General features: G+C 30.4%; 1 protein-coding gene across 1 annotated transcript in view; it reads right to left on the bottom strand.

Moving 5' to 3' along the window:
• LOC145296070 (RING finger and SPRY domain-containing protein 1-like) overlaps positions 1-27,392 on the bottom strand; it is a 181,030-nt gene that overhangs the window by 11,792 nt on the left and 141,846 nt on the right. Inside the window, exon 12 of the mRNA XM_080142191.1 lies at positions 1,206-1,308. Coding sequence (XP_079998317.1) covers positions 1,206-1,308 — 103 coding nt within the window. The remainder of the gene's footprint in view (positions 1-1,205; positions 1,309-27,392) is intronic.

Here is a 27,392-nt window from a genome sequence, read left to right as displayed (position 1 = left end):
AGAACATTAACATTCTGGTGCGACACATTATTTTCGTAAATAAATATTTTATAATAGAAAATTATTGAAATATTTCAATATTGTCATCATACCCTTTACCTACCTTCTCTTGTACCCAACAGTGTTTTTCTACAAGACTACATTGTCATAGCCTTCAAACACAACTCGTTTCACACAACGCATGATATGTCAAGCCAACTACAACATTCTCCTTATATACCCTTTAATATATTTGATTACTACTTTCTTCAAATTAATAAAATTTTATATTTCTGATACTAAACTTAACATATCTTTAACCGTATTACTTTTAAATGCATAACTGACAATATGAATTCACAATTTTCTTTTCTTTTTTTTTTTTTAGACAGAAGGAGAGGTAATTCTGAACTTTTTAGTTCTTTATATTTGTTTTGGCTTTTGGAATTTTACACCTTTTATTTTTTAGATTTTAATTCTTAACTTCTTTGAGATCAGAAATAAAGCGAGGACAATCAGGGGTTATGCTAGAAATCCAGTATTAAAAATTAAAAAGATTGCAAAAATGTAAAGATTGGGGATTAAAATAATCCATGTCACAGTGCGCAAGATGCAACTTCCGGGGAAGACAGATATAAACAGAGGCTAAAGAGAGTCTGACATAAGCAACCAAATATAAGTCTCCATTGTTTGGATTTAAAACCGATGGTACTGATGTTTTTCTTATCTTCTGTTACACACACACACGATAATTTGGTAAATGCTACTTTTCTCTCTTCTTTAGGTTCAGTTTGGAATATAACTGTTTTGGAAAGTGAAGATGGGAAAATACTAATTTTAAGACGAAAATAAAAAGAGAATGATGAAAGGTTAAAAAATGTTTGGTTTAAATTTGTAGTGTTGGGCATTCATTAAGAAAACGGCTTTGCAATTGGGAAAGCATAAATAGGAAACACAACAGGGTAAAAATTAGCATCTTGGAATTAAAATTTAGTATTTCTTCTGTCCCCAGGAAGAAAAAAAAATCCTTGAAGTAGGAAAATTTATATTTTTGTCCACTCCACCAGAATGCCTTTCAGTAAAAAATTTAAAAAAATAATATAAAGTAGGTTATTCAGTTGAGTTACACTTACAGCTAGAAACCGACAAACGGATGATCGAACAAGATCCCCTAATGGCCTGAACAGAAGATATGACCAAGAAATGAAAAACTAAACTGGACTTACTTTGCATGCGTGAAGAGTTCTTTATTTGGGAGAAGGCAGTTTCCATTCAATGAGAAAATCAATTGCTGCTTATCAACGTCTAACAGCAAACCAAGTACATCACCTGCAAAAAAAAAAAAAAAAAATGCAACTAAAGGTTCACATTACCTCAAAACTCCCAAATTGGGACCTCATCATCAGATGCTGTTTCATGTCATACAACAGTGAACACTCCCCCCCTTTTTTTAAGAGAAAAGATCATCTATAATTTTAGTAGAATCCGAAAAACACCCGTCTAGCTGAATCCACTGTGAAAAATTTCCCCCACTCTTTATCTGTGCCTAAATCAAAATGTGGATTCCATGAACAAAGCTTCTTTCTTAGAACTGCACGCCTGTGGAACTCTGTTCTGTCTGCCTGCTTCCCACCTGACTACAACTTGGATGTCTTCAAGTCCAACATAAACAAATTCCTAATGACCCGCCCCCTTAAGTAAACACTTCATCAAATCTCCACACTAACATACTGTACTTGCAATAACCCTTATCCCTGAGTGGCTTCCTGGCCTTGATAAGTGGTGACCACCGTGTAAAAATATATATATATATATATATATATATATATATACCTATCAAATTTTATGTTCCTAGATCTATTAGACCAAATAACTCAAACTGACAGATACACACATCTCTAACATTAGTATTAATTAAAATTCCTATCTTTCTATATTCTGCTATCAGACATATCCAGAATTGTTCTAGAATGAATGAGGACTCTCAGTACTGCTCTCAGTCCTGAACTCCATATTATCATTTTAGTTCTCTTCTTTATATTTGTATAATTTTTTATTTTCACATTATAAATGAAATATGAAATAAAATAAGATGGTGTCTTTGTTGTTTATGAATGCTGACACAAACACTAACCTCCCGAACATTATTGTAAAATCCCTAATAAAAATTACCACCACCACTGGATTCATTTTACTCAAGAAACATTGCACTTGATTTTGGTATATAGGGCTTTGTTTTCAATTTGATTCACTGAATTAGACCATAATTCAATTGAAGCCATGATAAAAGCTGCTGCACACTGGGTGCACACAAACCTGATGCTATGCAACAAAAATCATGCACAGACTTGAGATTCATGATGTATTAACAAATTTCATAAGACCACTGATAAAAACATGGACAAAAAATATGTCATTGCATTTTGCGGAGACACAAAGCTGTTGATGAGGACAAAGATTATTTGAAATAGATTCAATCAAAACATCTCTCAGAAAGATTAAAAAAAAAATGGTGTGGATTTTCATCTTTGACTTTACATAAAGATATTTTTAATTCATTTGAATTTTGTAAAATTCTAAATTACTGACTCCATAAAAATTTGAAAGAGTTCATTTGTAGCTTTCAAATTGTTTAAAAGTTTTATTATTCCACCAAAAAAGTAACATTAAAAAGACAAATCACCAAAGCACAACTTTGTAAACTACTAACCCCAACATGACATTGTTCGGTCATGAAAGAGTATTCCTGTATACTCCTGCTTCTAGCATCGAAACGTTATATTACCATTTTTATCTATTTTTTTTTTCGTCTATAATTTAAAATTTTTAAATCTATTTTGTCAAGTAACCAAGAGAAATGTTACATTGTTTTTTAAAATATCAATCAAGTACTGAGAAAAAAAAATTACATCAAAATAAAATTCACATTCAAACAAGAAAATATTTGCATCATCAGTTTTTTTCAGATCAAGAGAGGTAACTCTTGAGCGAATTTTCTCCCATTCTACCTATAAACTATTCATGGCCCTCAGAGTTTTAGTATTATAGACAACACACATCATTTCCGTCCTGAAAATAATGGTGTTCATACAGACATACTCTATATGTGACTGTGCCAATGATAGTGAATAAACTGAATCCATTACATGGTCTTTTCTATTATTATGTATTGTTTTTTTTGTTTTTAATGTTCCTAAGTTGAATCGTAATCAAAAAGATGTTTTGTATTGCTGTATCACTTGATACTCTTTGATAAGGTTATCATGTAAGTAGATAAATGTACTAACATTAATGCTTTATTATTGATTATAAATGTACTAACATTAAAATTTTATTAAAAAAAAAAAATTGTTAGTAAATTTGCAAAAGTTTTTTTTAATTGAAATATATCTTATATAGTTATAGATAAAAATTTGTAAAAGTTTTTAATTGAAATATATATAGTTATAGATGAAAATTTGTAAAAGTTTTTAATTGAAATATATCATATAGTTATAGATGAAAATTTGTAAAAGTTTTTTAATTGAAATATATATAGTTATAGATAAAAATTTGTAAAAGTTTTTTTTAATTGAAATATATCTTATATAGTTATAGATAAAAATTTGTAAAAGTTTTTAATTGAAATATATATAGTTATAGATAAAAATTTGTAAAAGTTTTTAATTGAAATATATCATATAGTCATAGATAAAAATTTGTAAAAGTTTTTTAATTGAAATATATCTTATATAGTTATAGATAAAAACAACTGTATCTATCCTCTGTCACAACAATGGTGAACATGCACCCATCGTCCCCAAGGAGACACTGTAATCGCCACTCAATTTAAAGTTTGGAATAATGAAACTGCTAAACTGTTTCCTGCTTCTCAGACTAACATGCAGAAATTTAAATGTAATGTGAACAACCATCTCACAGTTCAACGCCCTATTTAGAGGGTCCCTGTAAATATGATCTCTAATTCACAGTAATCCAGTGGCAATATGTCTTGTTTTGGGTGAATCTAAAAATATTGTGTGTGTGATGCATTAAATGATGTAGAATAAGAAATTTCTACCAAAAATTAAGGTTAAGAATTAAGTTAATGGACAGGAAGTCTACAGTGAGATGTGGCAGATAAAAATAGAGAGGCACTCTCTTGAGTCTGTCTGAAAGTAACATTTTTTCTTCATTCCCTTGCAGAGAGTGGGTGAGAGGAAGACTTATACCATGCAATTTTGTTGATCATATAATAATAGTATAAAGAATACTGAAAAAAAGAAAAAAAAATTACAAATGGAAATGTCAGAACAAGATTGTTTGGATTGCTTTTTTTTGTTTTTTTTTCTGTAAAAAGATGCATATCAATTCAAACGTAAGAGAAGAGGAATGTCTATGCTAAGGCTGCTACCATCAATGTCCATCATAATAATGATTACTGCTGCGACTATCACTACAGCACAGATTTCTTACAAAAGATATTTGTTGGAAGGTCAAGAAGAATCATGATAGGTATGTTACACTAGTGTTCAGGAGAAACAAAGAAACATACATTATATGCCTTCTACAAATAAAAATGGTTTAGCAATAGTCATCTTACTAAACCAACTGGGTACAGTTGTCAGAGTTGGAAGTGGTCATGAGAGAGACTGTCTTGACTTCTACATGACAAAAGTAATAAAAAGAAAGACTAAAATTAAAAACTAAAATAAAAAAAATTAAATTCATAAATTTTGTGTTTAATCTTTAGTCATTCTAATAAAAAATAATTTTCTTTTTTCAAAATCTCTAAAGCATAGATTTTCAAAAGTAAAAAAAATAATATAAAGATCATGATAAAGTCCTTGTAGAGACAAAACTAATAAAAGTCCATTTGAACAAGTCTAACTCATTTGATTGAGGTGGACAAAACAGTTGGGGAAGCATAAAGAAGAGGACTAATTACATAGCTTGACTTGTTTATGCCATGTCCACTTTTGCATGTATAGACCAGCCACTACTGTCACGATTCTGATACAGATTTTGACGAGCAGGATTTTAAGTTTCCCAGAAACTTAATTAAATGAATTAAACTGCTTGACGGCAATACATGCTGCAGAAATGTGTTGCAACAATCCACCGTTTTTGGGTTTTTTTTCTTTGCAACATGCAAAACATGTTGACATATTATGTATTGTGGTTCTTTTGTTAATGACATTGCATGTTTGCATGAGTAATATCTTTAAATAAACATAGAAAATCAAAAAAAAAAAACATAAGTTATTATGCAAAATCCGAAAATCACTAAATGATAGCACATACATCCATGAAATGGCATTCCCAGTTGAAATTCTTTTTTTTATAATTTTAGATTATTGTTATTTAAGCACAGTAGTTATAAAGAGCTCAATAAATGTTTGATTTTTTTCTTTTTATGGAAATCACTCCAAACAAGGTATGAAGCTACTTGATGTAAGGAGCTAAAAATTACTTCAAAAACTAACAATAGGTGTTAGATGGATAGATTCCAATCCAGAAAACAGTTCTCCCCCTTTGTCAGAAAGATTACTTATGGAACATGAAGACTAAAGGACAAAATAAGAGATCTGAGAGTTATGAAGCATACTTGAAATAATGGACCAATTCACAACAAGGACAGTTATGAAGCATACTTGAAATAATGGACCAATTCACAACAAGGACAGTTATGAAGCATACTTGAAATAATGGACCAATTCACAACAAGGACAGTTATGAAGCATACTTGAAATAATGGACCAATTCACAACAAGGAATTCATTAATTTCTTCATCATTTCAATAGAATTTGGCGTTCTTATGTAAACTTGTACGTTCTTTCTAATTCTACACTCAAACTGTATGGATCTTTTTTTTTTTCTTTTTTACATGGGGGGTCACCACTTATCAAGGCCTGGAAGTCACTCGGGGATAAGAGTTATTGCATGTACAGTAATCAATGGATTAGTATCGTAGTAATCATTAGTATTGGAGATTTTATAAAGTGTCTTACTTAAGGGGGCGATTCATCAGGAATTTGTTTATGTTGGACTTGAAGACATCCAAGTTGTAGTCGGGGGAAAACAGGCAAACAGCAGAGAATTCCACAGGCGTGCACTTCTAAGAAAGAAGCTTTGTTCATGGAATCTACGTTTTGATTTAGGCACAGATAAAGAATGGGGAAAATTACTGACAGTGGTTTCAGCTAGACGGGTGTTTTTTGTGAAAGATTGGCGAGGGGGGACCGGAGATTGGAGATTGAACGAGCACTTGCCATGGAAGTAATGATAAAACAAAGACAGGCTTGCAACGTCTTTTGTAGGAGAGAGGTTGCAGGGAAGAGAAAAGGGCATCCCCCACTAAGCCACAAAGTCTATTTTGTACTCTGTCAAGGCAGAATAGGCTGTTTTTAGCAGCTCCAGCCTAGATGTGGCAGCAGTATTCCATCCTTGGACATACTTGGCTTTTATATAGATAGAGAATTGCATCAGTAGTGAGATATCTTCTGGAGCGGTAGAAGGATCCCACCATTTTCCCAGCGACCTGGGCAACAGACTTGATGTACGTGTTCCATTTCAGATCAGGGGTAAAGGTCAAACCCAGAAGCTTGTCAAAACATGGAGCCTCCCCAAGACGAGATCATCCCTCTCCCCATATGCACACAAGATGTCAAATCTGATTTTGTACATTTAGAGAATGCTTTGTGCAGCATCTCCTCAGATGTGGCAGCATTATTCCATCTTATTATGAGTGTACACCCATAAAAATGATGGAAACAAAAATATCCTTCTCCAGTGTTCATGCTGTAACTATTTGCACGAAACATGATGCATGAAACAGATCATTGTCATGCATAAATACACTTCCCTTCGAAATGGGAGACAGGGATTTAGAAAGTTTCATTCATGAATCACAGTAGTTTGCATTGTCCAATTTAACTATTTGATCATCTTTGAATGGTCCAATGATGCTTTAGTTGATTAGTCAATATAATCACACTCCCACTTCTGGAGATGTTATTATTAGCATGAACACTGGAGAAGAATATTTTTGTTTCCATCATTTTTATGGGCGCACACTCGTAATAAGATGGAATAATGCTGCCACATCTGAGGAGATGTTGCACAAAGCATTCTCTCCTGCTAAATTACAAAATCAGATTTGACATCATGTGTGCGTGTGGGGAGAGGGATGATCTCTTCTTCATCACAAACCCTTTCTCACAGAAGAGACTTAAGTCTTCACTATCATCATTTCCAAAGAGGGTGCCTGATTGAGCTCTAATTTGGTTTCTCCTTGGAAGACATTTACAGCAAGAACTTGTTTTTCTACTAAAACAGAAAGACTTTCCTTCCTTCCTCAATGTGCTTAGTGCATGATGAAATTTCCATGGACAGAGCTTTTTTGAAAGAGTTCCTGTTTGTGGAACACATAACTGCAGGACTACTTCCCTGCTGATTCCAACTTGATCGTCTTCCACATAATGGCAAAAAATTTGTTATAAACTACTCCATAAGTAATCAAACGCAGTTCACACCATTAATCAATGTTAGTACTCCCATAATGTTCCCCATCACCTGTCCAGTTTACAATCTGGCAACTTCATGTAAACGTCAAAGTGATTAGCCAGTCAGCTGTCAGAAGACAAGTTTCAATGAAAGCGCAAAAATCATTAAATCAAGAATTTTTTTTTTTACATCAAAAATTACTTTCAACATGAAATTTCCTCCTTTTCTTCATGTTAAGAATAATAAGCCATTCTTACCAGAGAAAAAAGAAAGTGAGAAATAGAAAAATAAGAGGGAACAAGTGTTTGGCAATAATTATCCAAATTGAACTCTGCACATTTTAATCAAAATGTAACGCATTAAATTGAAAAATTCAAAAATGGTTTCCTTTCTGTTGTCATCAGTTCTGCCCATATTTCCATTTGGAACTTTTAATATAAAAATAGTCAAAGTATAAATGCAAATGAAATTATCATCATTGAAATCTTTATTTTATTCTCTTTTCGTTTAAAAAATTTCACCACAAATAAGAGATATGACTTGTTTAAGCACATTATTATAAAATTTGGCTATTGTCCAACTAAAACATGTAATCAGCTACTAGTTGCTTGTCTAAGGTTTTAGAATGGATATTTCAGCTAGTATATATATTTATACACCTGTATACAGAAAAAAGTTGTAAATTTGAAGCCACCACCCCCACTCTCACCCTGAAATGACTACATGACAAAGTTGATGAGTAGGGTTGGGAATGAATGTGACTGACCTGTGGCCAATCATCCATAAAACTCATTAAACAAGACAGTCTAGGAGCTCAGAATGACAAAAGACTAAATCCAATTCAAAAAAAAAAAAAAAAAAAAAAAAAAAACAACAAAAAAGATTCATATCTACATACAAGCCCTAACAGGCTACTGAAACTGTGCTAAACACACACACACACACACACCTATATACACAAACATATTAGCTTTTTAAAACAAAGTCAAATAAATGTAGGCTTAAGCCAAGTGGATCATAATCTGATAAGGGTTGGAAGGTGGGTGTTACTCACACTTATGTTGGTTTTGGGTGGAGAAGTAGTTGACAGTAAACAAAGGGTCATCTGCGATTATTAAATCTGGACACAGTACTCTCATAGTGCTACTACAACAAAGTGAGTAATGTTACAGCACACGCAACTATATATATATATATACATACATACACACACACACAATATTGATATATATATTTTCGAGGTTCTCATTTTTGAAATACAAGAATTTCTGGATACTTTGAAAGTGTTGAATATTATATGGAAAAGATTTAAATAGGTAATATATTTTTTTGCTTTTATTTTGAATTGTTAGTCTTTCATTAAAATTATAATTGTTTAATTTACATAGCTTTATTAAACAAATTAAGATATTTGTTAAAAAATTATAATTGCTTAGATTTCTTTATATAACTTGACTGAGCCTTATCCTTAAAATGTTTTTTTTAAAAAGTTTTCAAAAAGAGTTTATAATTATTTATGACAACAATCTAAGTACAAATATTACAAAAGAATTCCTTCAGAACACTGAAATTATCGTTTCCACAAGCCACCACCAACAAGCATATCCCTGTTTTACAATTTAGTCGTAGATAGCTACAGCCCTGATACATCTGGCAAGCAAGAAACTCACAATTACCTATATTGCAAGAAATTTGTGCATTTTACCATTTGATTGCTAAGAATTTGATTTAAAATCAATGTGAGGCCTATAATAGGGCAGGCAGTCATGGAGCATAAGTGTATGACTGAGGCAAGCAGGATTTGTGTATCCTCATGAAATAAGTATTTTATTCATTTTTTGTGAAATAAAGGCAAACAGATGTATAATATTAATAAATATTAATCCTTAGTTACTTCTTTTAGGGGATTGGTGCTTAACACTAATGAAATGATATTAACAAAATATTGTAATTAAAATTTATAACAAGACCTGTTTATGTTTATTGACATGTTTATGTTTTCCATAAGGTTTTTTTTTTTTTTTTTTTGTCAAATGGAAAGAAAATCTTTATTTTTAGACAAAATCACACTTTAATACAATTCTTATACTAAAGCTGAGTTTATCACTAAGTGCTTGTATAAGTTTTTATATATATATATATATATATATATATATATATATATATATATATATATTTTCATCACAAATACTCGCTAAAACGTTCCTCAATTTTGGGATTGAGTTATGTTTGAAAAACTCCCATTTTAATTGTTTTAATTAATTTATCAAGCGATCCTTCTCTCATGAATTTTATATCACTTTTATAATAATATTAGCGTATCTTGTTTTGATCCCTCTCCCACTATCATTTTAATTATTACTTTTGCTTCTGTCACTTTTTTCATTGATTAACAAAAGTAATAAAAGAATAAAACTATTTGAATAGTGCCTTATAACCAAAAGGGAATATCACCAGTGATGATAATGTTATTTAATCTATAACTGTAGAAAGAAAGATGGGAGGAAATATGGCAATAATGTTGGGACGATTAATCAGAATCAGGAATCTGAAAAATCAGAGCTTTTTGGGGTATCGGTATCAGAATCTATAAAATTTGTGCATATTTTCCAATGCCAAAAATGATTCTTTTAATTATCTTTCTTTGTTTTTGCTTAAAACAAAATTTTCCACTGTTGGTGGTAATAATAAAATAAATATTGATTGATTTTAAAACTACTAGTAAAGCTAAAATCTATAGATCACCCCCCCCCCCCTCACAAGTGTGTTTTTACATTTAAGAAAATATATGCACATTTAGCATGTGTTTTTAACAGTAATCGGGGGAAAAATGACTTTATGGTTAAATATTTAGAGATTTATAAAGAATCGAAATCAGGAATTTAGTGCAATAAATCGAGGAAAGTCTTAGAATTGTCTCATCACTAATCTATATATATATATATATATACATACACTAGCATGAATACCCAGCGTTGCCAGGGGCAACATGGAGTTCGGTTTGGCCACACCTGCTATACTAAGAATATTGACCAGTTTTTCATTATTATATGTCAACTCCATTGTTACCCCAACAAAAATTTCAAAAGTAAAAAAACGAATGAAAACACAAAAGTGTTTTAAATAAAGAATCGTAGTTGAATTGGATTGTTTGTTTATTTTAAAATAAAAATCCACTGGACCAAAATATTAATTGCAAAATCACGGAAATTATTTTATTTGAACTGATTCAAAAAAATATACTTGAAAGTTTGTGTGAATTATTTTTAGTTTGATCATCTGCCGAAAAAGAAAACAAAACTAAAAAGAAAAAAGTTAGCGTCCAAGGGAAATAACTTTAAATTCAAATAACTCAAACTGTTTTATAAAAAAAATTGATGTTGGTAAAAATAAATTAAATATGTTATCAATATAAATCAAATTTAAATAATAAATTTAAATAGAACACTTAAGACAATTTTCTCACTATAAACAATAACACACTGCTATTTAATAAATCGATTTTTCTTAATGTAATATGCAAAGGACGTCATCTCTCAATCGTCTATTTTACACGAATCATGCTATATATAGAAATGAATAAAGCATTAAAGTAGTTGACCTTTTGTATATATCAATCAAATTGTGAACAAACAGACAGTAATATATATATATATATATATATATATATATATAAGCAAGTGCACTTTTGAAATCACAAACAGTAATTGCGGTTATATTCATAAGTCTTTTTATTGAACAGGCATTGAGGAATGATGTTATAAAAATAAATTTGTTTCACATGTTTGATTTTAGCCAAAGTTTTGACTACACCCTGTCATAATCAAATACACACACAACATCTAATGAAGATGTCTTATGATTACACACTCAAACAATATAAAGTAGTGATCTGGATTCTTTTAAATCTACTCAACTCTTCCCAAAAGCAGTGTTGGAAAATACTATATTTATGGACAATGGTTAAGTTTGTCTTTTAGCTAAAAGATAAACTGTAGAATTTCCATATAGCTAAGACACTGTAGAATTTCTGGGAGACTATTTTAAGGTTATTTTAATAATTTGTGTCCACTTACACAAATCCCATAAACCCTCTCCCTTCTGCCTTGATAAGCAACACAAAACATCATTTACCTCCCTATCTTTCATGCTAAATTTAACCTATTCCACCTCCCACCTTTACACACATGCACCCAAGCATATACAAGCATCATTCCGACTTAATAATTAAAAATAATTTAATTTTACTACTAAATGAATAAATGTCAAAATATTTTTCAACCCATTCTAACTAAATTAAAATCAAAACTGCTTATGCTTATTTAATTCTATTTTCCTCTTCAGGGGATAGGCACATGCAAAATGAATGACTGATCCCCAAAATGTATAAACATTTTGACTCCTCCCTTCATTTCAAAAATTCAATTAAAAATTCAGCAAATGAACCAATTTTAATGAAATTTTCAGTATTTATTAATGATCACAGAATATAATGAACCGATTATTTTTTTGACATCTTAGCAAAAATATATTATTTTTTGTGAACAAAAAGCATTTTTGCTAAAAAAACAAAACAAAAATGCATGCATTTATTTTTGCATTTTTGTATGAAAATAAAGCATTGTACATGTTAACTAAAAAGTTTTTTTAATATTTCAGAAACATGAAGAAAAGTTCCTAAAGTCTGTGTTAATGAAATCAATATAACTTGAAAAATTAATTTCCTGAATTAAATATTATCATTGAATTAAGCATTGTTTATTCAATTTTTTCACCAAAAAATATTTGAAAACAAATATTTCATGTAGTTTTGATAACAATTCCTGTAAAAATTTCAAATGTAATATAATTATTTTCCTAGTATGCATAAACATGTACATATCTGTACAAGAAATTTTTTATAATTTTAAAAATTGAGAACCAGAATAACTGAGCAAAATTAATTTAAAAAATAAGATTTCTACTAACGATTAATTTAGAGAAATATGGATGAGCAACATTAAAAAAATAATAAAAAACGGAAAGGATTTGCATATCACCTGCTGTATTCTATTTAATTAATTGTTTAAGTTTATTATTTTTCAATGAATAAATTGTCAGTGTACTCTGAATTTAATTGACTTTTTTCACAAAGTTAAATATTAATCTTTATAGATAATTGTTTGTTTGTTTGGTGTTTAATGGCCTCAGCAACCACTCTAGGGTCATTTTAAGGCCAAATAGTTAAAAAAAAAAAAAAAAAAAAAAAAAAAAATTATCAGCATATATGAATGCAGTTTGTTTTTATGCCAGGGTGAAGAATCAATGATGCTATATTTATTCCAAGACAAACACAAAATGAGAAGATTATAAATGCATTTCTGATTTGTAAAACCTTTTTGTTCTGTAGAAGTGAGGTGGTTATTATTTTTTTAATTTTTCAGTACAATCAATTATTTTTTAGGAAATTTAACATTTTCTATTGTTTATTTTTTATTTGTTGAAAAGTTTTTCTAGGTTGTTAATTTGGAAGAACTTATTGTTTCAAAGTCTTTACACTTAATGTGTTTAATGTACATGGGTTTTTGACATTGTATACATGAGGTAGCTGTTTTCCATGGCATTGAGGGTTTTCTGCTGAACCAAATATTGTTGTAGATTTCTAGTGAATAGCTTAATGAAGGTTTGGGAAGTTGGTTTAAGAATTCATAATGTATATCATCCAATTCGACAGTTGTGTGGTGAGATCTTCTAAGGGCGTCTCGTAGCTCATGAATGGAGAATAGTTTATTGTAATTTTTTTCATTTTGGATTTAAAGCTTTTGTTGTTTTTTTCTCTTTCTTTCTTATGTTTTGGAATGTTAGAGATTAGTTCTGGAAGGAAGAAATATTTGCAAAATTTTCTGCAAGGATTTTGCAATTTTTTCATTAGCAATGGAGTTATTTTATAGGAGATATTTTAATGAGTAGTAGTTGTTTTTCACGGTTATTTTGTGAATCATCTTCCATTTTGTTTTGGTTTGGGTATTGTTATTTAATTTAGAAACAAAATTCTTCCAGCTTCTTCCTTTGGCCTCTTTTATAGTTCTTCTTGTTAGGGCTTTATGCATTTTATATTTCATTAAAGTTTCTATTGTAGCTTCCTTTTTGAAGCTTTTCAATGTTGAGTGACAGACACAAATTGCTTCTTTACAGTCTTTATTATACCAAGATTTATTTATTTTAATTGAAGGTGCAAGTCTTCATATATAATATTTGGTGATTTTGGTACTTCTGCAGTTTAAAGCCCATTTTTTTTCATGTCTTGCTTGGCAACGTCAGGCAGATGGCAGAAATCATCAGATTATACTGAGCAAACAAAAGTCAATAAAAAAACGAACAAAAAAAGAAAGAAAATAAAACAACCTACTATAATAATTTCATAAATTTTACTGTTTTATTTATGTGTTTTTCGGGGGGGGGGGGGGTAACAAAAGTTTTGTTTCTTTGAATCAGTGAATAACTATATTTTTTGTTTTGTTTGTATATGGAAAGATATTTTGGTATTTTTTATGACCTGCCCCATTGTAATATAAACACCCCTAACCTCCTCATGTTATGAATGGTTTATTCCAAAAGCTGTTTTTAACATGGGAGGTTAGGGGTGTTTATACTACGTTGGCAATGATACTCTGCCCTTTCTTTTCTTTTCCTATTAAACTCTTTCCTTCTCTTTCTTTTTTTGCTTCCAATTTTTACCATCTGCCAGATCATGTCTCTTGCTCACTCGGTATAATCCGGCAGTTTCCATTGTTCGCCGGGCATTGCCGAGCAAGACGCACAGAAAAATAGGTTTTAAACTACAGAAGTACCAAATTTCTATTAGAGTCTTAGTGAAATGGGAGGTATGATCTTGAGTAGTATTTATACATGCAGTTAATTTATTTTGGCACATTTTTTGGAATTTTTTCAGTTGGTTTTGTTAATGTTCCATCCGTTTTTGTTCTTTTTATTCAGGGTTCAGTACTGAAATCTTCCAATATGATTAGGAAGCGGTTGCTTCATTGTAGATTTGCCATTTATATTTCAGGGCTAGCAAGAGACAATCAATTTTTATCTCAATGGCGGAAAAAGTGCCTGAGTGTAAATGTGTGATTGATTGTTAAAAAGATAAAAATTTTCTTGGTTGATGAGATTTTTGATGATTGAACCTTTGTTAATATTTTGGTTACTCCATAATGTGGTGTAACTTAAGATCTCCCATGAGAATGTGGGATTTTGGGAGTTGGTTCATGGGTGTTCTGTTTCTGAGACTTGATCAACTGGGAGAATATAGATAGAACAGGTTGATTGTCTGATAAAAAAAAGTAGTTTTAATTGATGTTGCTTCTAATTTGGTTTATAGTTGAATTGGGTTTTGTGGTATGTCATTCCTGATAAGGATTGGTACACCCCCAGACACTCTGTTTATCGATTTGTGAATGTAGTTATATTGGGTGTAGTTATTTTTATTTGATCTTGTTTCAAGGTTTCTTGGAGACAAACAGCAGCTGAATGTAGATTTGATATGAGTATGAGAAGTTCATTCATGTTTGCTTTTAAGCCTTGGCAATTCCATTATATTACTTTATGCTTTTATATATTGTTTGTTTGTTTTGTTTCAGTTTGTTAATTTTTTTATTAGTATTTGTATCCATTTTTTATAAAACTGTTTTGAGTTGTGGTTCTTGGTCTAGAAGTTGGTTATGTATTTTGCTTTGATTTTGGTTTTTCCATTTCTTCTGCTTTTGGTTAGTCTTCCGTTTCATCTTTTGTTTTAGCTTTGTTGTTTGAGATTCTGGAGTTTATCTGTTTTTTTTTTTGTTTTTTTTTTTTTTTGCAATGATGGATGAATGCTTTCTGGTTTCGATACATCTGTTTGTTGATTTGGACTTTCCGTCTCCATTTCATCGGCTAATTCAATTTGATTATTATTGGGTACTAAGCAGGGAGCCCAGCATTGCCTGGTCATAAAATACGCTTAAATATGATATCTTGATTAATGCAGATTTCATATTTATTATATTATATTGGACCCAATATATAGTAATGATTTAAAAAAAAAAAAAAAAAATGACTTTAGCATCAACACCAAGAATTGAAACCCAAACGTTTAGCATAAGATTTTTTCCTCTATCATGACTGAGCTATGAAGACATGTTTGCTGCAAGGCTAAAAATTAAAACATGAACCAATAGCTATTACATTATGCATGCATATTTGTAACGCCGTCGTTCGACCTTCACCTGGTGAATTTCATTCTTTTTTTTTTTCACACTTTTGTACAGATTTTCCCAGGTTAAAACCCAAATATAAAGTTTCAAATGAGTTCAAATACCTTATATATGAAGTTTCATGTCTGTAAACCAAAAACTGTACAAGGCAAAAAACTGTTGTAGGCAAAATTTTTTAAACAAATATATATACGCAAAAAACTGTTGTAGGCAAAATTTTTTAAACAAATATATATAAGCAAAAAACTGTTGTAGGCAAAATTTTTTAAACAAAAATATATATACGCAAAAAACTGTTGTAGGCAAAATTTTTTAAACAAAAATATATACGCATATATAAATATATATGGAAACAATTTTGTGTTTACTATAAACTTTTTATGCAAATATTATGCAAGTATAAATAATGTAGAATATCTGCATGAATATAATTACACGTAATAGTTTACTAAAGATGATCATCTGATAAGAAACCCGAGAAAACTAATAGGGAATTAATTATAATGAATGTTTAAAAGAATATGCAAATTAGCTAGATCTTTGCAGCTGTATTTTCTTTTTAAATAACTAGAAAAAAGTGTTTAATATGAATATCATATGAATATCAAATGCACAAAAAACAAATTTATAGGAGTATAGATTTCCCGTTTTTGTTTTTTCTGAGAAAGTGCTGAAGATTTTTCTAATTTGTTGTTTGGGTTTAGTAAAATTTTATCTTCAGCAGGTTGTTTTTGTAAGGGGAAGTTCAGGTTTGGGTATAGATCAATATTTTTTTTTTGTATCTTTTAGTTTTTGGTTTTGTTTTCTCTCATTTTGGGAAATGTATTAAAAATTTTTTTGGCAGTTAGGCCATTTGTTTGATTCCAAATGCATAAGTTTTTCTATTACTAGCAGTTCCGTCCGGCTTTGCTCAGACCTTACGTACTGTTCATAACTTGATGTGCATAAGTATATATTAAAAAGTGTAAATATGTGTGGTAATGCCTTTCTATATAATAGGCTTCTTAACTACTATAGAGAAAAGTTGGTAGAGACCTCAAATGTCAATTTTTTGTAACTTTGACCCCAATTTTGAACCCCTTAACATTTGTTTTGGGCTCAAATTAAATTAAAATGTTTGACTCATGACCACATAAAATCTAAAATTTCAAGTGTTCAGATTCAAAATTAGTGGAGGAGTTTGGTAGAGTCTGCAAAGGTCAACTCGTTAAACTTTGACCTCTTGCCAGCCAAATTTTGACCCAAAAACTGATTAAAATCTTGCTGCATGTTTGAGTAGGCTTTATGTAAAATTTCAAATGTTTACACCTAAAATTGGCTAAGTAGTTTGCTAGAGACTTCAAAGGTAAAATCTTTTGAACTTTGACCCCATTGGACACCAAACTTTCAGCAAAAAAAAAAACGATTAAAAAAGCTTGCCCTATGTCTGAATACACTTTATGTAAAATTTCAAATGTTTAGACCAAAAATTGGCTGAGTAATTTGGTAGAGATCCTAATTGTGATCCCTTAGCATTTATTGTTTTGGCCTCAAATCAAGTTATAAAGTTAGATCCATGTCCAAGTTACCTATATCTAAAATTTCAAGTGTTTAGACCCAAAATTGGCGGAGGAGTTTGGTAGAGTTCTCAGAGGTCAAATCATTGAACTTTGACCCCTTAAGAGCCAAATTTCTGGCCGAAAACCAACTAAAAAGATTTTCCCAAATCTCAATACCGCTTATGTCCAATCTCGAGTCTGTAGATGATAGAGTTATTTGGTAGGGAAGCGTACACACGCAGACATTTTTACTTTTATAGATAAGTAAATTGTACTTATCTTTTTGAGGATGTTAGTTTTTCCTACTATTTTTACATACGTTTTATTTTTCACGTATCCTTCGACTATTATTTTGTGGTATGTCATTCTGAGCTTCCATAGAAACTTTGTGTGTTAGTTGTCATTTGTTTTGATGGAGCAAAAGCTGGTTTCTGTCACTAAACTCGATTTTGGGAGATAATTAAGCAATTTGTCTTAAAAGTAAAGATGAGGTGTTTTTTTTGTTTTTTAAATTCAATATCATAAAACTTTACTGATTATCTTTAAAATAGTTCCAGAAAACTAATATTCATCTTTCAAGGGTTTTTTGCAATTTAACTTTCAAATTTAGTTGAATTTTCAAGTTTTCACTGTGAAAACATTTTTCATAACATTTTTCCATGCGTAAAAATACATTTTTTTCCTTTTATAGATTAGCTTAAGGCTTTAATCTTTCAAATACAATCAAAAAGTAGCTAGAAACTCATTTAAAAATTATAAGCCGCCTTTCATAATCATGGGTTCTATCAATTTTTCAACATTAAATTGCACATACCTATCAGAAAGTTAGACACAGATTCAAAAAGTGTGGTTTTAAGAAGCCAGTACACTAGAAGAAGTGCAACTCTGGTCTACAAAAAAATGAACACATTTAAACATTCAAAAGTTTTTTTTTTAGATGAAGATTATTTGGATTGTTTGGACTACTGTTCTCATTTTGTTTATTCTTCAAGTGCATTTTTTTTTACAATAATCTACTTTCGTGGATTAAAGAAAGGTTCAGTTTAAAATTCCAGGGTTCAACTACAAGGTTCTCAAAATAATGGCCCCAAAGGTTGGACCTTGCATCAACTGATACGTGAATATAACAACTTTGATCAAAATAGCAGTCTGATTAATCTAACGTGCTTTTACAGAATTTGAACTGAACCAAACAGACTTTTACCAAGCTAAACCTAAATAATTAGTGTAAAAAAAAAATCCTCAGTTCAAATTATGTAGAAGTACATATTTATTTTTATATAAATATATATTAGAGAAAAAATAAGATAAAAATTGTAATATACATCCCATTAATTTTATTCTTGAATGCTATGTGTTAATTGAAAAAATACAACATGTTACTTGAAAAAAAAAAAAAATTTTTTTTTTTGGATTCCGACTCCCAAAATGGTCAAATCCTATTATTAGATTAAACAATTTCTTCAATTCTTTATGACATGGTTTTCATATTAAACTATTTTCTTCTTTTTCAGTTGAAATGATCACTAAAGACATCAACAGAGAAAAATATAAGCAATAAACCAAGATTTTATATATATATATATATATATATATATATATATATATATATATATATACACACACACAAAATGGACTCTTCTGGCAAGAAAAACATGATTTATCAGATGATACCTGCACATAAACGTTATTACAGTGAAGGACACATTGCATAGAACAAGACCCACTCTCCCCACCAAGCAAATAATGCTGCATGGTATACCACATGTCAAGCACCTACCTGATTGCAGATGTTATTTGGGAATTTTCCTTCTTCAAGACTAATTTCTCTGCCAAGGCTTGATAGTCTAATCTACTAAACTATTTCACCCATAGATGGAGAGAGAAAAGATGGGTTTATATTTTTCGTTGTGACATTATATAAGTGGAAAGTGAGTCGGGAAAAGCAAATATGGCCAGAAACAAGATCTGTGAGAATGTGTTACAACTGCAGTCAAAAGGGATGGAACGAAAGTTGCACAATCGGCTGCGCATTCTCTCCAGACAGTCGTCACAACTTCGTCAGAAAATCAAGTTCCTCAATATGGAGAAACAGAAAGCAGATTTGGAAATTAAGAAACGATATTTTCCTGGGCATGACTTCCACCAAGATGAGATGCAGCTGCAAAAGTCCATGCACCAACTCATCTTGCAATGTAACCAATTTTACCTCAATAAAAAGCAACGCTACCCGATTCGGGTAAGCGTTAAGGAAAGCAGAATTAATTCTGCTACTTGCCGATCATCTTGCAGCAGCAGCAGCAAAAGACATGTCACTGTTGTAGCAAACAATTGCAACGGATCAAATAGTGAATGCTCAAATCAACCTTCAGCAAATAAAAACATGGATTCTATCATTATACAAAAAATAAAAGACGACGGGAACTTGGATTCTGGTTGTGACACATCCCGAAGACTTCCACATATCTTAGTTCCTGCTAAACCCAAAGAAAACCAACGCACACAGCCGATTGGTACGAAATGTACACAGAATTTGGCAAAATTTTCAGTACTACTTGATTCAGAAAAAGATAATTCCGAAGACGACTTTGACAAGTTGCCTGCTATACAGCAGAGGGCAGCAGACCAGGGTCAGAGTACAGCATTTGGATCTCACTTGGAGGACTACAACAGTGAATTTGATACAAGCCTTCCTAATATTAATCTGAGAGAATTTTTTTCAAACACAAACATTAAGACTTTTACAGATATGAAACCAAAGACAATTTCAGATTATCATTCTTTGCAGAAGTCTAATATCAAGCGAGGCGGGCTCAGAATTGATCAATCTCACTTTCAAAACCTTCTAGAATTAGAATCAACTCGGCTTAAATGGAAGATTAACAATTATCTTTTGAAAGATAAGAGTATTCAGTCTAAGAATGAAAATGTAGAAACCTCAGAAGTGGATTATTCTCAAGTCGATATTTCTTCCCGGTCTGTATCAGAAGAATCATTCAGAGTATATCGAGAGAGGGAAGCATCGAACACTGTCCCCCCTCGTGATGTGAAACAGATAAAGCGAGATGATAACTGGAGGTTAACGAACCCTGTCGGAAAATCTGAAAATTTTATTGACAATCTCACAGTTATTATGAAGATGAGCATGGTGGGAATGAACTGCCGTAATGTCTCATCTGTTCCGCTAAATTCAGCCAAAAGGGCTCTGCGTCACACACCAACCTTCAAGATGCAACAATATCTCAAACAAATGATGGCTCAGTGTACAAAAGCACAGCAATTTGAGGTAAACAAACTCCAGGCTGAATTTGAAGTGACAACAGGAAAAACAGGAAAAACAGAAGACAATCCAAAGCCAAAACCAGAGCCAACTGATCAACCAATTGTAAATGTGGATTCAGAATTGTTAGAAAATGAGGAGGAGGAGGAGGAGATTTGGAAAAATTTGGAACTGGAAGAAGATGTCAATAGATCAGATGAGAATGTAAAAATAGGAGAATTTGCTTCATTCATGGGTTATGATATAAAAAATGACAACTGAGAACTCAAAAGCAATAACAATTTTTATTGGACTTCCATCAAGCTATTAACGATATGATGGCTTGCTCAAGGCGGCCATTATTTTTAAATTCATCAAATTCCATCTTTTAATCTTTCCATTTATGTGAAAAAAAAATAGACTGAAACATCCATTTTAACTTCAGTATTAGTACAATTAGAAAAAAAAAGGCCGGTATGATAATGAAAAATTATATAATTCCTATCTTAACAAATGATCAAAAAAATATTGTATAATATTTATACCAACTTATATATTCAATTTTGGTTAAAGCATTCACAATTTATTATACAACAAAGAAATAATTTCAATGCAAATTTTTTTTTTTTTACATAAAGTCAGAAACTTTAACATTTGCATCGTAAAACCAACTTTATTAGTTATTAATCTCACCTGACAATATATCACAAAAATATATGACTCCATTAGCAAAAAAAATAATTAGTTAAAACTACTTTTTGAAATCTACCTTCCTAATAACCTTCCAGATCGATTAGAAATGTTAAAATTAAAAAAGTTCATAATTAAATTTATCATTAATTATTTTAAAGATTTCAATTAAATTATCTCTAGTAAAATAGTTAACCCCAATTTTTTTCTAATCTCTTCCTGTAATCTTTTATTCATTTTATTAATTTTGCCATTATTCACTGTATACCTTCCAATCTCAATATCACATTTCAGTTCTCATATATAGACACTGGAGCACAGGCCTGAGTACTATACTTTATATATGAGAATTTATAGTTTTGAGTGACATCTATTCTACACAATTTCAATGATTGATTTGGCAATTTCCAGCAACTCACAATTCCAATATTAAATACTGTAGATATCAGTGATCAACATTAATAGTGATTTCCTCTTCGTCTGCTGAGATCATGGGATGCCCTTTAGAAAATTGGAAACTAAAACATTAATTTTTTTTTTAAATTTAAATGTTTACCAATCTGTTCAAATTGTAAACTAATAAAAAATGTTTTTAAATATTTTTTAAACTTTCTTTGCTTTACTTTAATATTTTAAATCTTTTTTTCAAGTATAAGGTGCTTCAAAAGTCTTATTACCTAAATTATAACAATAAAGGAAGAATCACCAGAGAAACTGAACTTCATAAAATATCACACAAATCATATTGTGGCATAAAAACGGTGTTCAGACAGGCCTCTGATGTGCGATTATGTTAACAAAACTGAATTAACTAAATCTGTTACTTATTTTTTTCATTACTTAAATGTGTATAACCCAAATACACAACATTTGTATTGCTGTATTACTTGTTTCTGTATTTTTGCTAATATAACTAAGTAATTTGTAAAAAAGAAAATTCATCACAAACTTAACAAAAATTATAATTATGAAATTGAAAAGTACACTAAAAAAATCTAAAGAAAAAGACTTCTGTCTTCCTTTTTTTGTTATTTTTAGCATTGTTTTAGCTACAGTGCTTTTATTAACTTATTGCTTGCCTATCTTTTATTCACCATTTTTTTGTTTTGCTTTTTTGAAATGAGAGGATTATTTAAATATTATTAAAATATTTTACTAGTACAATATATCCAACACATTGGTGAAAATAGAGGACAGTGTGCTGCAGTTCTACAGCACTTACAGACACACTACCATTGATTATGATTTCATACAATCTTCAGTAAACAACTCTTCAGAGTCAATATGTTATTTTAGTAATGAGTTGTCATCAACTCATTTCTATTATATAAAGGAGAGTCATTGTTTGCATGTCTGCTAAAAACTTTTGTCGAAGCCGGTACTATATGAAAGGGCAATGCCCCAGATGCATAATATGTGAAAATTAGAAAAAAAGATTCTGTGACAACTGAACCACTGTTTGGAAGGAGGGTCCTTTTTTGCAAGTCACACACACATATCAAACTATGTTTAAAAAGCTTACTTTGTAACATCATAAGCACTTGCGGCTGTGTGGGCAAAAGCATTTATCCATCAGTTTAGCTTCCTTCCTCTTTTTTGCGTTTCACGTTCAAGCCTGGACACAGCGGCTCATTTATTTTTTTGTGGTCCCACGGGCACTCCCTGCTATTTTGATTGAAAGAAAAGTTGTTTTGATTCATTTGGGGAGTTGAGGGGGGGAGAGGTCCAGTGCACGGGCAACAAAAAGTGTGCAATATTCGGAGAATAGCTTTTCTTCTTATCCCTTCTGCTGAAATATCTAGTGGGGAGGTTGTCATGTACTTTTTTTTTAAGCGATTATATTTTTGTGTTTTTATCTGTTTTTTTATTTTTGAAATTGTTGGGGGGGGGCATGGAGTTGACATATAATCATGAAAACCTGCTCAATATCCTTAGTATAGCAGGTGTGTCCAAACAGAACCTCATGTTGACCAAGACAACACCAGGTATCCATGCTTGTCTTCAATAAATCTTATACTTTATATGTATTTGATATTATACTAGCAGGAAGACCCAGTGTTGCCCAGGATTGAACGAAGAACACTTTTTTTGCACACAGCAAAAATTAAAGTAAAATGATTGTGAGATTCAAATTTTGAATAAATACAGATATCAAAATTGGATAATTACTTGATTTTTTTATAAGAAAAACTTGAATTGCAGAAAAGAATAATTTAATATATTTGACTAGCCATGTTTATCTGACATAACTTGGGTTTAAGTTGATTTTTGGCTTTACAAAAGACAATGCTTTTTCATTCAAAAAATCTAATTTGTTTTATGTTTCTTAAGATTAAAATAATAATGCAATAATTTTATATCTTTAATTAGCGATGTTGGATCAATGTGATATAGAATGTTAAGATATAGCATTTAAAAAATCATTATATTTTTCTATAATTGATTTTTAGGTATTAAAATTTACTTTGCAGTTCCATTTGATTAGTGTAAAAAAAACAAAAACAAGTTGACAAATAATACACATCACATATGTTGTGGTTGAAGCACAAAAGTTATTTTGAGTGCTTGATCCAATTCAATGTTGTTAAAGCCAAATAGTAGTAATACACACGGACGAAAAAACGCTTTGGATAATCACAGATTTCAAGGTAGTTCTACTAAAATAGCCATATTTTTTAAACCAAAGCACTTCAAGTCTTCAAATTACTACTGTTTTGTTCGGAAATGAATATACTTTCAAATGAATTAATAAATATGAATGTACATTATATATTTTAAGAGTTTTGAGCAAATAAAGTGATAAAAATGTGAACGTCATAAAATGGCGTTTTTGGTAAGGTTTTGTAATGACCCCCCCTGTTTTCTAAAGGTCCGTACCGTGATTGTATGAAGAATTTCGTCATGAAATTTGGGAATCAATAAGAAGAGGTGTTAATCTTAATACTGTCAAGTGTCCGAAATATTTTTGACCATTTCTTTTTTTGTCGTGTTAAAAATAAGACTTTAATATGCCGAGTATCGAACATTTTGAAAAAAAAATTCTTCGGACACCCAGTAGTAAGTAAATCAATCTTTTTACTATCTTTATCAATTAAAAGTATTATTTTATGTTGAGTAGGACCGCGGTAATTGATAATTTAAAAGGACCTACCCGAAAAAAAGAATTGTTTCTATTTCTCGAATTTGGAGCTAATATTACTAGAAGCAGCAGCAGCAGCTACAGCCTGTAGAATCAGCCATAGCACAGTGTATAAACAAACACGCGTTCTTTAATTTTTATTACAGAATGAATTAAGAAAAACAAAATGAAACATAATGAAAATAATTAAGAAAAACAAAATGAAACAAAATGAAAACATAATGAAATATGAATATAAATGTTCTTATGTTTAATTAGAGCTATTTTGTTATCAGAATAACATTAGTTTAGAACTATTCGGTTTTCAGAATGTATAACAACAATCCCAACCAATTCGGCATTATGAATCTGTTGCAATTTGTCACATTTTTCGTCAAATTTAAAAACATGGTTAAAAAAAACAAAATAAACTTTTGTAGATATATAGCTTGCATGCACTTTTATTCTTTAAATTAGTTTTGAACAGTGAATTAAAACAATGTTTTACTGCGAACAGCCACAAATGTTTTTTTTTCAAAATCAAAATAAGTATCAAAATCTCGTTTATACATAGATTCGAAAAAGTTGTCAAAAAACAAGTATATAACAAATAAATGTTATCAAAGGCAAGATAAGTTACTTTTCTACCTAACTGGATAATTTTCTAGTGTTTTTATTTAATGTAACATGTTTATTCAGCTCGAAAAACGTACAGTGTTTACCGATGTATTGGAAAATTAAAAATGGCGCCCGGCCCGACTCTCTTTGACACGGTAAGTTTGAGAAAAGGAGTTAAAAATTAAAAAAAAAAAACTATACAAAATACTGTTAAAAACTCACCGAATATATGTCAGCCTATGTCACGGTAACATATATTGAGCGAGTTTCTAGCAGTATTTTGTCTACTTTTTTATTTTTAACTCTTTTCCCCAAACTTACCGTTTCAAGAGAGTCGGGCGGCAGGCGCCATTTAAAATTTTCCAAAACATCGGTAAACACTGTTTTCAAGCTGAATAAACATGTTACATTAAATAAAAACACTAAAAAATTATCCAGTTAGGTAGAAAAGTAACTTGCTTTTGATAACATTTATTTGTTATATATTTGTTTTTTTGACAACTTTTTCGAATCTATGTGTATAGTAATACAAACCCTCAAAATCTATATCAATATTCTTGAAATTTTAAAAGCAGTTAGAAAACACATCAAACTACAATTAGGAAGCTTTTTATTTCGTTAATTTTTTTTTCTACTTATTAAGCGAAAGATATTTTTACAACCTGCTCCAGCGTAGTATAAACGGCCTATGGAATTAACACCTTCAACCTCGAAAATAGAAATCAACAAATTTATGGAATTTTCTTTGAAATTTCGCAACGCAGTTTCTTATTAAATTAAAACTAAATATATAATATAAAGCCAATAATTATGAACCGCTATGAGTGATGAATGCTCTCTTTGAAAAAAAGCTCTTAACTTCACCTCTAATCCAAATTATGTGTGGCAAGTCTCCTCCTAAAACACTCTTTAACCCTAACAATAACACTAAGTTCGAGTGGCAAGCCCCCCTCCCCCTCCAACAAAATACCTCTGTAAGCCACATACAAGCATCTAAAACAAACAAACAAAAAATAGATCCTTCCTTAAAGAAAATACACATAAAAATAAATTGGTTAACTGTCCTAAAATGCTACAATGGCCAGGAAATGGTGAATTATTTTACATTAAATTTTTGTGAAACTAACCGCTCCCCCCTCTAATATTGTTTTTGTTAGCTTTGTCTCTGTCAAGTTTTCAGTATGTTCACACATAATTTTCCTTAGCCCTACAATTAATTCAAAGTCCGAATGGCAACCCTCCACATATTCTCATTGCATAGAAACCCTCTTAAAACTACACATAATCATCTTAAAAAAAAAAAAGCATGCATATTTTCCCATAGAAAAAAAAAAAACAGTTAACTGCCCTAAAATGCTAGAATGATCTGTAATAGGAAATTATTTTACATTCAATTCTAAAATAATTTGTTTATCTTTCATTAAAGTTTTTCATGGCATTTTATACATAATTTCCTAAAAAGGTAGAATCACATTTTGGAGGGGTGGTCAGAAGGAGTTGAGTGGGGTTAAACAAAAGGTGTTAATCTACAATAATACCAAAGAAATATTGCAATATATTCATTTTTAAATGGTCTTATGTTTAGATTTAAGTTTTTTGTACATAAAGCACATTACAATTCAACTTTGAGTTCTCCAACTTCTTTTCTGTTTATGGATACATGGCATTTTTAAGGAATTGCTGCATATTTATGCACATTTACTGCAGATTATTTGGAAACCATAAACTTTGGGAGATTTTCAGTTGCATATTCTGATTCCTTGTACAAAAATACACTTATACAGTAAATTTCATTTTTTAGTCTTGTGTTTTAACAAAGATATGACATTTTTACTGAAAAAGTAGTGTAAAAAATGTGACGAAACACATATGGTTTTAAAGAGGGAAAAATATCCAAACGTGTGAGGCACAAAAATAGCCATAACTTCCTTAATTTTAATCAGATTTTAAAAATTTAAAAAGATTCTTTCTTAGCTCATCAAGCTCTTTCTATGCATACCAATATTGAAATATTTCAAGCTATTTCAATTTTTTCATGTGTATTGCTACAAATAGTTGCTTTTGAAGTTTGTCCTTTTAGATTTTACCATAAGAAGAGATAATTAACACGAGAAATTTCCAAAATCCTGTTGTATGTTAAGAAATGGAGGAAAAACAAGATTTGAGGGTAACATTATTTTAGAATTAAAAATGGCAGCATTAGCTTTACACAAATTTAATATAAAATAATCATCCATTTCCAGACTATTGTTTAACCGGGCAATATTTAACCCTTTATGACCGGAATTATGATATAGATGATTTTAAAAATATTTGTCAATTTTAGTTAATTTAAAGGGTAATGATACTATGATTGTCTTCAAACTAGAAAAATTATGAGGTTCAATAATTAAGCTGCCACTTAGAATTTTTGCATTTCATAAACATATCTTGATTATTATCCATAGTGCTTGAAAAAAGTGTTTATGACAAA

This window comes from Euprymna scolopes, chromosome 2 (genome assembly GCF_053919585.1).
Source record: "Euprymna scolopes isolate OS-2025 chromosome 2, ASM5391958v1, whole genome shotgun sequence".
In the NCBI taxonomy this organism is placed as follows: domain Eukaryota; kingdom Metazoa; phylum Mollusca; class Cephalopoda; order Sepiida; family Sepiolidae; genus Euprymna; species Euprymna scolopes.
The sequence above is the reverse complement of the archived record's forward strand: the minus strand, read 5'-3'. Positions and strand labels throughout refer to the sequence as shown.